Source organism: Trachinotus anak, unplaced genomic scaffold (assembly GCF_046630095.1).
Source record: "Trachinotus anak isolate AG129_WGS33_773 ecotype Australia unplaced genomic scaffold, CSIRO_AGI_Tana_v1 ptg000021l, whole genome shotgun sequence".
In the NCBI taxonomy this organism is placed as follows: Eukaryota; Metazoa; Chordata; class Actinopteri; order Carangiformes; family Carangidae; genus Trachinotus; species Trachinotus anak.
In genome coordinates, this window is record NW_027273872.1 from 7,922,122 (window position 1) to 7,934,720 (window position 12,599).

Consider the following 12,599-nt stretch of genomic DNA (forward strand, 5'->3'; position numbering starts at 1 on the left):
TTTGCTCATGTTTTTTAAGAGGAAATATTTTAGTATCAGCATGAAAAACAAATGCCTTTAAATGAAATTACATGAAAAAACATTAACAGAAAGGTGATGGGGTGCCTGTGCTTTAATTGTGTGTGTGTGTGTGTGTGTGTGTGTGTGTGTTTGTAAGAGAACAATGAGTTTTATTCAAAGCTTATGTCTTGTTAATGTTTTGCTCTTGTGCAGTGTTTTCTTAAAAAGCAAATGATCACCCCCCAGTGAATCTCTCTCAAATGGACAAATCACAGTGCAACATTAAAAAATAGAAAAAGTATTTATTGAGGAGTAACTCTACTATTGACAATGGGAGATTTGCTTCAAAAGTTTGCACTCTACATAAAATCAAACTATTCTTTCAGAATAGATGAATGTTTTGCTAAGAACCAAGCATCTATAGAGTCTATGATAATGACATAAAAATTGATGTGACAGCATAGAGAACTGAATCTATTTTAGTTCTCTTCTTTTTTCAGTCTTGGCAATCATAATCCTGCACCATAGTAAAAAAGAACGTGCAAAAACTCGACCAGGAGTCACTGCAGTACTCCTCTGCCAGCTTCCTGTTACCAGGTTGACAGGATTCGACAGCTCTGGGTGCAGGGGGTGGAGTGTAAGGCAGAGCAGTCTTCCTCTGTGCATTACGGAGTCTGAAATGAGCATCTGTGGTAGCTCTTCTACACATACCTGCCCTGACCAGGGCACTACTGTCCTGGCACAAATTCCTTTGCTTCTGCAGGGATCTGGCAATTTGCTTCCAGTAAAGTTTGACATTAGAAGCATATTGGGGACACAGGGATGGTCTGGCAACATACTCGCAGCTGAAGCTCCTGTCCCGCTTCTTGCAAGTAATACCAAGGATGAAGAGATCATCACCTGTCGCGGCCCATGTGCACTCAGCCTTGTCCTTGGTGACCAGTTTTCCCTTAATAGGTTGTGCAGAGAAAGATTTTGGTTGGCGTTCAGCCTTTAGTCCTGACTTATCCTTGTGCTGTCCTCTGTCCACCCCTCGTCCCCTGCGTCCATGTCCCTTCTGACAGCTGCCCAACATCAGCTGATGGGAAATGCAAGCCAGAACCAGAAGGATGGTGATATTGGTGAAGAAAGCCATGAAACCAACACAAAAGCCTGCAAGAGGATAAATTAGGATTAAGATATCAGAACTCTAACCCCTTTCATTTCCCTTCTTACAAAGAATCCTTTTAATTACTTATTAAACCTGTGTTTTAGAAAGAAACAACTGGTTTTCTTACAGAAAAGGTTTAAGATACAATTCAGGGTGCTTCACATAAGAAATGAATAGGCATTAAGGAAATATGTAAAAACTCATACTAGAATTTTTAAAGAATGAATTAGAAACAAAGATTTAAAAAAAGTTGTAAAGGAATAAATCAGAAGGAACAACAGAATAAAAAGTTACAGTGCAATAACAGATATGAATAAAAAACAAAGTTTTAATTCTTAATTTAAGAGATAGTCTGGAATGGACTATAGTGACTGCATAGAAAGTAAACAATCACTTAACTAATAAATGCGGATGCACATCCTATAGTAACATAACAGGGATGTGACAAGAAAAACATAAGAAGTTTGAAAAGTACTGTATATAACAATGGAAAAAGTATTCAGCTCCTTTACATAAGTGAAAGCTGAAATCATAGTCACTTCAAGTATCAAAAGTAAAAATAGATGTTATGCAGTAAGAGAGTGTTATATTGTTAATACTGTATAATGCAATACATTGTATTATTAGATACAATTACTTGATGTTGTAACCTGTCAATGTGTAGTCATTTTTATGTACTTTATACATGACCTCATACATGCTTGTCATGTTTTGTAAAATCTTAATCTGAAAAGTAATTAGTAACTTAATCTGTCCAGTGTGGTAAAAAGCACAATATTCTTTCTCTTAAATGCTGTGGAGTGGAAGTATAAAGTAGCAATAAAATAAAAATACTCAAGTACAAGTACCTCAAAATTGTACTTAAATACATTACTAGAGTAAATGCACTTAGTTATGTTCTACCATGACCATACAGGATATTTTAACTCGCTGTAGGATTATTACGGGAACATTAAAGTAATATATTATGAAGGAGCTACTGAAATAAGTGAAGCCACATTTGAGAGAGCCACTACATACACACTAGAAGCCATAATACTAGGCTAATACCAAAGTGAATAGTCATAAGGAATCATTACAGAGTGACGCTAGATAAAACAGCAGGTGACTTACCTGAACTTTTCAGAGTAAACTTCACTTTGCAGTACTGACACCTCAGAAATGAGAGTCTTCTTTACCTTCAGCTACAGTATGTTACTGCAGAGTCAGCCCTCCCCTTCACACACACACTCTCTCTCTCTCTCTCTCTCTCACACACGCACACACGCACACACACACACACACACACACACACACTTGTACTTCCATCTTTGTGAGGACACTCGTTGACATAATGCATTCCCTAGCCCCTTACCCTAACCTTGACCATCGCAACTGAGTGCCTAACCCTAACCTTAACCTAAACCTAATTCTAACCATAACTCTAAAACCAAGTCTTAACCCTCAAAATGTGATTTTAAGGTGTCTCAAAAAGTGAGGACCGGCCAAAATGTCCTCACTTTCCCAAAATGTCCTCACTCTGTTAGTAAAATACTTTTTTTGGTCCTTACTATGTAGCAAGTACAAGTACACACACACACACACACACACACACACACACACACACACATACATATATACATATATATACTCACAATACATGACTGAAGGTCTTAAAAAGTTTTTTTGAGTTAAGATTGGCAAACCAATGAAGGGGTAGCTGTTTAGAGATGTTTTGAGTCAGATTACTGCATGTGAAATATATATTTTCTTATCTTCATTCAGCTTGTAAAGACCTCAAAAGGTATTATTGCCGTAATACAGTAGAAGCTTATAATGCAGTTTTACCTTGTAAAATTATAATCTGCATAACACACAGCACAGTGACAAAACTTCACTTACAAAACCCAAACATAGACTGCTCTTCCTCACTGTTTCCTGCGTTTTGACCACTTATTTCTCTCCGACTTAGCTCTTAGTCAAACCTGATATAACTTCACAAAAGGCTAAATACAGAAAACATGCATTGTTGTATAAAGTTATGAAGGCTTACCAGATTTATGTTGAAATATCAGGAATAATAGTAACCTGTTGTGGGAGATTGTGCTGCCTGCTGCAAGCTGCTGAAGTCGCACCTTCTTTATGAAAACGTTTGATTTATTTAAAACAAATGCAAATATTGGGTATTTTAAGGCCATCACTGGACCATCTGCGTCAAAAAAAAAAAAACGTGATGACTTTAAATATCTAGAAACAAACCAGATGTCCAGGCAGGCGAAATCACTGACTGAACTTGGAAGTTTCTGAAACTAAAGCAACAGGGACACCTAAAGGTCAAATATAGTACAGCAGGTGATTTACATACACATGACATACCCAGCAATAATTTTCACCATTGCTGCCATTTTACATTCAAATTTTCACCAGATTTAGAACATTTTACATGTTTAATGAATGACTATTGCAGTTCTTTCTCATTAGGAGAGATCAATAAATGGAAACATCAAAACATTTTCACAGTCATTTTATCTGTTTGTCAAATACACCAGTACAGAAATAACTACTGTTTTAGACCAAAATTACAACCTTGATCTTTACCAACAACGTAATATTCAAGATAATATTAAGTAATGCAAGTAGATTATATAGTAGTAGGGTGTAGTAAATAAACATAAATACAAATAAGTGACAACAATAGGTTTTATGTTTGGCTTGATCCTATATTTTTGAAAATGCAGCACCTGCAGAAATAGTACTTGTACCATTTCATTTGTGTGTTTCGTGCAAATTAATAATAATTACATAATCAAGTCAGGTAGTGATGCTCTTCCATCTTTGAAAGGATGTTTGCTCAGGTATTTCACATTAGACCGGCTCTCAGTGGATGATGTGTGCAGCTTTCTGTGAGGGGGGTTTGTTTGAAAGTCACTGCAGTACCATCCCTTCCCCTGAAGAGAGCACTGCAGCTCCTCTACCGCAGTTTCCCTCCAAGGGTCGCTATAATCGGACATCAGGAGTTATCCTCATCAGACTTGTAAATCTGTGAATATAACAGAAAATCTTGAGCAAAGAAGGAAAAGTATTTTGCCAGTGAATTATGTAAACAAACCTGATTCAAATACCCTCATTCCACCACAGTAATCTGGGATTAGTCATAAAACAACATAATAAATTCTTTGTGTTATTAAACAGGGCAAGTACCTTTCTCATTAATTTCGAAACAATCCAACGACAAAGGAGCAGATGCCTTGAAGTGACCTCCAACAGTACTGCCGAGCCATCCTCTTGGCATTGCTCTCCACAGTGGGTGTTGGTGGTTGTGGAGTGGTTTTCTGCGTGGTCTTTTCTCTTGGTGGGACTTGAATGGATTTCATGGAAGCTTGCCTCACTGAATCAGGCCTGGTAAGTGCAGGTCCAGGTTTGGGTCTTGCAGGCTGTGCTGCTGGTCTTGCTGCTGTCCTTGAAGAATCCTCTGACTGTGATCGGGAGAAGGAAGCAGATGAAAATACCATCTGAGACTCATTAGTTGCCATCCTGCACATGTGAGGTTTGATCTGCGTTGGTGCCTGGCAGGCATTGTGGAGCTTTCTGAAGTCCCACATCATCTGCACAAAGAAGTGTCGAGGGTTTTTGTTGTAAGAGCGGCAGGTGTAAGGCTTCCCCACGTACTCACACCAGTAGGAGCGCTTGCTGCTCTGGCATGACAGCCTCAGCCTGGTGTATTCCCCCTGACCGGTGATGATCATGGTACACAAGTCATTAGCCTTGGTGTTGAATTTGATTGGATCATCCCAGATGCTTTGTCTCCTGCTGCCATCGCTCTGAGACTCAGCCGGCCAGAGGCAGCAGGCGAGCAGCAGCAGCAGAGTGCTGGCTTGGGTCCACATGGTGTCAGATGGATGCTGAGTGTAAGAGGAGGAGAGTGGAACTGCTGGAACTGAGGGTTGCCTCCTGCTATTTATTGGCCAAGCAGACAAAGAGGTAATTCAGGATACAAAAAAAAAAAAGCAGTCACACTAAAAGAAACTTGCTGTTCAGGAGGAGGAGAACAGCAACATCAGTTAGAGCTCTGTGAAGAACGCAAGGGCCACATGTCAAACCACCTGCTTATGTTAACCTAGGTGTTATGTAGAAAGAGAACATACTGTTACACATGAAGAAGTTCCTGAAGACACCAATTATGTAAATTGCACCTTATAAAACATTTTTTTACTTTGACGCATTTTTATTGCCAGAATGTTTATGTAATCATGCAAAACATTAGACTTCTCAATAATCATCCGATGTTTGCTCAGTGTATCTCAATTAAAAAGAAAAGTGGCATGTCTGAGAATATACTATAGTAAGCAAGCCTCCTGAAGCCCTCAAATTCTTTCTTGTTTTAAAAGGCAGTTAGAGCTCACAGCTGTGCAGTGTAACCTATCATTTCCCTCCAAACATAAACACAACAAGACTGCTCAACCACAAAGAAACGTGAGTAGAAGGTGCTCATACATGGCAGACCAAGTTCAGTGTGAAGCATTTTCTGAGGTAATTAAGAAAGAACAAGAAAAGCCTATATCAGACTTAGCGGGTGAGCACAGTTGTCGGCCCAGAGAGGGCCAGATAATGTGGGGTGGGGTTGGATATATCTTTAGTGGCTTTATTTCCAGGCCTATCTGGAGAAAAAGGTCCCATTGTGAGTGATATGGGGCCAAGTATAAACATATCTGAAAGTGATTAGCTTTACTAAGTGGAGTGAAAAGGACTGTAGGATCTTTTATTTATTTTTTTTATTTTTTGGAAAACACAAGAGGTCACCTAATGTTCATTCCACGAGTAATTTTGTCACAGTTTTTGCATTATATTGTGTACTGTATAATGTTTAGATGATAATTGTGCTTCTGACAGGCTGCCAGTCATTTGCAACACACCCCAAGCCATCACAGATGGCAAACTTTCTCACTAGCTGTTGCTACATAGCCAACTGGCCAGGAATGTAGTCACTTATATAGCTCTGTGAGCACAACAAATTTGCAAAACATTAAACCTGTGCTGGATTAATGAGACTGATTGATTTATAATGTAAAAGTAATGTATGTTAAAAAATTGACATACAACCTGAAAAAGGGGTTAGGGTTATGTAAAACTGTTCACTCTGCATCGAAAAAAAGCTGTGGTCTCATCCTTTTGTTGCAGTCCCATCCTTTGCTATTCACCAAATTAGACCTGTATCATACTAAAATCTTCACTCCCCAACCCCCAGAGTGTTTGCATTCCCTTGAGATTGCAGCATGTTCACCAGCAGACTTTATGTGATGTATCTCCTTACATAAATGGAAGTTCATATGCTTTCCACTGCTGTTCATGAAATTCAACCCAATACAGCTTTATTTTCCCTATGTGCAACATGGAATAGCTCACATTCAATGGCTAATAACTGTGTGTATGTGAAGTTCCAATAATAGATTAATAAATAAAGTTGATTTATTTTCTCGCTTCCAGCTAATGAATTTACCTCATGACAGTTAACAACTTTATGCAATTTAATTTGTAAATACCTTTTTTTCTAAAGCCCCTACAAGTGCAAACTTCTATTGTATTGGGGTTCCTGCTGTTACTGTTATTTTAGGGCTCTGTCCATCAAGCTAAATTTGGATTTGTACATACGGTGACGTACAACTTGCGCAGAATAATAACCATTCCAACGGTGTTTGCTGTACAAGTAAACATGATAAAAAAGACATTTTCTCTGGAACTTGGCTTCTGTTTTTGACACTGGATATGGTTTCGTCTGTCTCTTATACAAGCCTGTTTAGAAGTAGCAGTGAGATGTGGTTGTGATGGTGGTGTTTATACGCACACTGTTTAGTGCCTGAGAAAACCTCAAAACGGAGTTTATGGAAGAAGATAATATCCTTTTGAAAATAGCTGACCAGTACCACAAGTGGCAGTACCACATAAGAATGTGTTGCGCCTGAGTTTAAGTCTTAAGATTCACTATGAGCAAGATGTCATATGCCACCTGTTTTGCATTAACCCCACAAACAACAAAGCACACATTTTCATTTTTATAATTTCCTTTTCGCTGTTACTGCATGCTTGCTGCTTTTTTGCCTTACAACAAATAATCAAACCCTGTTCTTCTCTCTTTTGGAATAAACAAAAAAACATATTACCCAATATTGCACTGCCTATTCAAAACAATACCATTTTCACAGTGACAGAACCTATAGTCAACCTATAGGCATATCTAGAAAGGCACTAAATGCCAAAAAAAAAGAAATGTAATGAAATAACAACAAACTGAAGTCCAAAGTTTATTCACAATTTATACACTCTTTTTTTCACCACCACATAAAAAGTTCCTCTTCAGTGACTCCATCAATGCCCAACTTTGGAGCACCACAGTTCAAACCAGTTACCATATCTGTCCTGCCAGCATCCATACAGGGTTTGGATACACAATATCTAGTTTAAGCACTTAGTAAAATTGTACCCTTTTTCTTTCAAGGGTCCCATCCAGACTCTAGCAGACAAGAAAACCAATGATAGTCCTGTCCAAATGTGCACATAGCTGCTTCAAAAAATATCCATCTTAACAAGAATCTGGGGACAACAATGAAACAAGTAAGACAAAAAAAAAGTGAACTAACCTTATGCCAGTGCAAGCCATTTTGAATTTGCTTACACAGCACTAAGATTAAGAAACTTGATATCCAGGAGGCTACCAGTTCTTTACTACATGTGTATGCTGTATACAGTATGTAAACTTTATTCATGCAAAATAAAGCTAAATGACCAAATATTTCATGCACCTAAAAATATGAACCTGTGCTATATAGTTCGTGTTCATTTGTAATGTCTATGCAGTGCCTAGTCTTACAGATTTTTACTTGATTCAACATAAAATGATTTTTATTAATGTAAATTGTTAAATTTGGGTAATTATGCTAACTGATTCTCCTGTTGCACTGTTGGTGTATTCAAACACAATAGCAAGATGTCAAATCCAATATTTCAATGTCAAGATGAACATTATTTTATTATATTGTATACTGTATAATATTAAAATTATAATTATACTTCTGACAGGCAACCACTCATTTGCAACGCACCCCAAACCATCACCGATGGCAAACGTTCTCACTAGCTGTAGCTTCATATAACCAACTGGCCAGGAATGTGGTCACTAAACGTATCTTTGTGAGCATAAATATTTAACTAAATATTAAACCTGTGCTGGATTCATGAGACAGATTAATTTGTAATGTAAAAGTAATGCGTGTTAAAAATGGTCATACTATGTGAAAAAGGGGTTAGGGGTCTGTAAAACACAGAGGCTAGTTAGCTTACTAGCCGTAGCATCTATCTAACTAGCCTGGATTGTGTTTGTGTAGCACATACGTATATGAGTAATGGTCATACATCACAAGAGGTTAAATATTTCCACTAGTTTTCAGTGCTTATCAGCCGGTAATGCTAGTGGCTCAAATAAGCAGCATCACAGTTACTGCAAAAGCCTGTCAGCACTTTCTTAAAATCATCAAATGAAGAGAGAAGATTAAACTCCAATGTTATTTTACCTCGCTCACATTTTGTTTTACTGTATTCAAAATACAATCAGATTTTTATTAGGCCTACTGCAAATTCTTCCATTGTAGGTTATTGTAGACTAGATAGGCTTAGGTTACTCTGCTGTTGCACTGTTCAAAAACAATGGCAAGACATTCAAAATAACTTTCAACGTTAAGATGGACATTATTTTTAACAGTGTGCATCAACACCAGCTGTGTAAACCATAAAGCATTCTTCATGCATTCTACTTGATTGACAGCACTCACTTGTCCCATGAATGGATTGTCTAATTTTTCACCATCATTACTACACTGACAGCAGCCGCAGATCTAACCTGTAAACATGGAGACGAGGTGGATGGGATAACTGAATTGGCTTAGCCAATGCATTTGAGATAGATTTCACCATATTTCTCAGCCAACAGCCAAATCAAGCAATATAAGATAAAAAATAGCTCTTGAATACATTTACTTGTTTGATAGTTTTAAATGTATCCATAGCTACTGTGGGGTTTTAAAAAGCAGAAACAAAATAAGCACATAACTGATAGACAACTAAATACCTGAGACCTACAGTAAAAAAAGAGGATTTGGCTTGAGAAAGTAATTCTCCACTTTAAAATAATCTATGAAAGCAAGGAAGATCTCAGTAAAAATGTCATGTTAGTGAACTCAACATGATAGCTTGTTTTGTTAATCAATTCATCAGCTACACTTTTATCATAGTATAGAAATTAAGCAGTTATGCTCTGAGTTTATTGTGTGATTTAAAGGGAAAATCCACCTGAAGTACTTACACTGTTTGTTTATTTGTTAATGTAACTTACATTTACGATCAGTTTTGTTATTTGGTGGTATATTAGCCTATTGGACTATGACTAATGGCCAAACTTTGATGACAGGATCTTGAGGTCAGATATTTCTGCAACAGATAATAATATTCTTTTTACAGGGGTGTAAAAAATAAAGATAATATATATATATTAAAAGTCTATAAAATGAAGAGTAGCTCTCAACCTAGGAGTTGGCCCACTCAAGGGTCACAAAATCATTTAAGTGATCCCAAGATGATTAACAAGAAACAAAGAAAAAGTAAAAACATAAAAACTGATCTGATTTACCTAATCTCTGTGATTTTTCTTGCACTGACTGTCTTAAGTTTTCAGGTGTCAAAAACTTGTGTCCACTTGTACAAGAAAAAAACAGTCTTTGGTTAAATTTCTGCCTGCTAATTGACATATGCAGTACAATGCATGGGGCTGAAATTATAAATTGCTTCATCTAAAAGGGTATCTAAAGGGTAAATGATTATGCTATAAAAATAAGAGTATATTTTATCACTATACACAGATTTGTGATTTCCAACAGTGTAAGAGCATCTGATGGTGGATTTTCCCTTTTCTAATGAAGCATCTGTGTCAAAATGCCAACATGAAACATACTTCTGAAAGGCAACCAGTCATTTTCAATGCATTCCAAACCAGCACAGATGTCAAACTCTGGATGTTTCGTACAATTGTAAACATTTTTAAAAGACATGCTAAATATCCTCCATGATAATCCCAGAAATCCACCCAGGAACAAGCTGTTTTTGTATTTTTACCACTTTGTTCAAAGCATCCATTACTCAGTCATTATGGTACCACACACCCACCAACTCACACAGGCTGCAGTTAAAAAGGATGTGCCATTTTCAACAAAACAGTAGTTCCAACACATCATATTTCATGTTAATTTGCACCTTCCCTCCTCCAACATTTGCTTGTAATGAACAAGATACATCCATTTTAAGTGCAGAAGAAAAAAAAAAAACATTTCCTCTAGCAGCTTGCCATGACCTTCAGCTGACCTTTCAGCCACTGTTTTCTTAAGCACAAACAAGAACATTAAATTGAACAGGCATCACATTTATCGTCATGTCCTTTTGCTGAATGTATTTTCAGCTTGGTTTTGTGTCTGAATAAATGTAAACGCAGACACAGCAGTTCTTTGAAAAATGCAGAGCAAGCCTGGCTCAGATTGATGCTGAGGGAGAAGAGTTTGATGTCCTGCAGGCAGAGTTTCGTGGAGGGGGCAGGGGGTGTTGGAGAGCAGGTACTGGGCTGTGATCGGCCTGGTAGAGTTGAACGCTGTAGATAACCTGCAGGGCTTTGTGTGTTGTTCTTTTGTCATAAGGAAACCAGCTTTCATTGATCTTCATCTGGTCCAAGGGATTGTGAAACATATGGCTTAAAAACAGACAAAAATGAACATGATTTGTTTAGTAAACCCAACATATACCCAGGGTGTTTGAACATTGCTTTAAAGATTATTGCACATGCATAAAATAGTCTTCCACTTTTCTACCAAGTAAAGAAAAGTTCAAGTACAACTACTGCTGGAGATTTTTGTAATACTGTCAGAAAACTCATCGCATCAGTCTGCACTAAGCAATCCTCATATTGAGTGTTAAATTAAATTAATAAAAAAACAAAAAAAAAAACAGGAATTTTCATTATCTTGACATTAGTAATCTGGCTATTTTTTCGATATTGTGATTTACTCTGATAAAATTCTCCATTTAGGTAAAACTGCCATCAAAATGCAAAAATGCTTCAAACCCATTTTGCAAACTTTTTCCGCTTGTTTTAGGAAAAATGTGATTTGTTGACTCAATACGAGAAAAAATTACTTGTTAAATGGACACCTTTCTATTACTATTGATCCAGGAATGAAAGCTCGTTCTGCTTTTGGATTCATTGCAGCAGATTCAACTAAACAGCTTCAATCTAAAATGTGAAGAGGTAAGAAGGGGAACTTACTACTTTAATTCCAGTTTTCGAGGGCACTGGGAAGACAAATATTGGAGAAGAATGGATTAGATATTTTTTATAAATTAAGTAAAAAATTGAAGACATAGTGTATTTTTTTTTCTTTAGAACGACCCAGGAGACTAATGCACTAGCAGGGTTGTAAAATAAAAGACATATAAGTGCATTCAGTGCTTCTTGTATGATCCACAGGGACTGCATTCTACTTCTTCCTTCTAAAAATGCACAGCTCTTACAGGAGTCCCATAAAACTTGCTTTCTTCTCCCTCCAGATATTAAAAGTTGAATTTTAAAATACAATATATAATTTGCAGGAAAATGTGACATTGCCTAATGTGTCCTTCAGTATCAAGTGTAAATAAGTATGTAAAGTATGTACTGAAATAGCAAATATTTTTAATCTTCATTTTCCACAACTTCCACTGTGATGCCACAGATCATTTTTTAAGTCAGTTTTTATTTATATAGCACAAGATCTCAATAGAAGCTATCTCAAGGCACTTTTTTACTGTCACAATGATGGCAAGAGCAAAACTGTTGTTTCAATGAGGTCTTGTTATTTAAAGCAAGATTATGATTAAGACATAAGGAATTTTTTCTTCTTGACAAATAAGAATTTAAATATATATAAGTAATAAAATGCTCCTCTGCCAAAGTCAATGCACAATGTTTTTTCTGCTACAGCCTTACTTGGTTTGGTATGACCAGTAACCTACAGTGGCTAATGTTAGCAAATGAGTAAACTTTAGGTAGGTATTGTCACAATGGTTGCTATTCAAGTTCAAAAGTTACGTACCTCATTGATATACTTTTTTGTCATTAAACAAGATTCTCTTTTTATTATATGTGGTTTCATCTGTGGATATCAGTATTGTTGTATTATTTCTAAAACAAAAGATCTAGAAAACAATAGACCTTTTTCACAGCAAACAATTTGAGGGACAATTAACAACAACTCTGCTCTGTTCAAGTGTCCCAGTAAGCCAGGATGGTGAAAGTGAAGCAGCTAAGTGGAATTCAGATATTTACATCTGTGCTTTTCTTACTGTGACATGTCAAAATGTCTTCTGTGAAAAAGCTGTATACCACCTCCAGACAAACTAC

General features: G+C 36.9%; 3 protein-coding genes across 9 annotated transcripts in view; all 3 read right to left on the reverse strand.

Annotated features, from left to right (window-relative positions):
• Nucleotides 1-287: 287 nt before the first annotated feature.
• LOC139606301 (fibroblast growth factor-binding protein 1-like) lies at nucleotides 288-2,322 on the reverse strand. The gene is made up of 2 exons (XM_071458393.1): nucleotides 2,264-2,322; nucleotides 288-1,152 (listed from the first exon to the last, which is right to left on the reverse strand). Exon 2 carries the CDS (start codon nucleotides 1,133-1,135, stop codon nucleotides 497-499), a length of 639 nt encoding a protein of 212 aa, XP_071314494.1. The 5' UTR covers nucleotides 1,136-1,152; nucleotides 2,264-2,322; the 3' UTR covers nucleotides 288-496.
• A 1,314-nt stretch (nucleotides 2,323-3,636) lies between these two features.
• Nucleotides 3,637-6,457, reverse strand: fgfbp2a (fibroblast growth factor binding protein 2a). Its single transcript, XM_071458392.1, has 2 exons — nucleotides 4,331-6,457; nucleotides 3,637-4,169 (listed from the first exon to the last, which is right to left on the reverse strand). Exon 1 carries the CDS (start codon nucleotides 5,014-5,016, stop codon nucleotides 4,339-4,341), a length of 678 nt encoding a protein of 225 aa, XP_071314493.1. The 5' UTR covers nucleotides 5,017-6,457; the 3' UTR covers nucleotides 3,637-4,169; nucleotides 4,331-4,338.
• Nucleotides 6,458-7,415: 958 nt separating this feature from the next.
• prom1a (prominin 1a) overlaps nucleotides 7,416-12,599 on the reverse strand; it is a 78,818-nt gene continuing 73,634 nt past the window's right edge. For all 7 annotated transcript variants that reach the window (XM_071458386.1, XM_071458383.1, XM_071458384.1 and 4 more), the window contains 2 exons: nucleotides 11,487-11,512; nucleotides 7,416-10,913 (listed from right to left, as the gene is read on the reverse strand). The gene's annotated coding sequence lies outside the window, so the exon portion shown is untranslated. The remainder of the gene's footprint in view (nucleotides 10,914-11,486; nucleotides 11,513-12,599) is intronic.

Bases quoted from the DNA above. Each gene is read 5' to 3' on its own strand.
- fgfbp2a (XM_071458392.1), bottom strand. From the start codon at position 5,016: ATGTGGACCCAAGCCAGCACTCTGCTGCTGCTGCTCGCCTGCTGCCTC.
- LOC139606301 (XM_071458393.1), bottom strand. From the start codon at position 1,135: ATGGCTTTCTTCACCAATATCACCATCCTTCTGGTTCTGGCTTGCATT.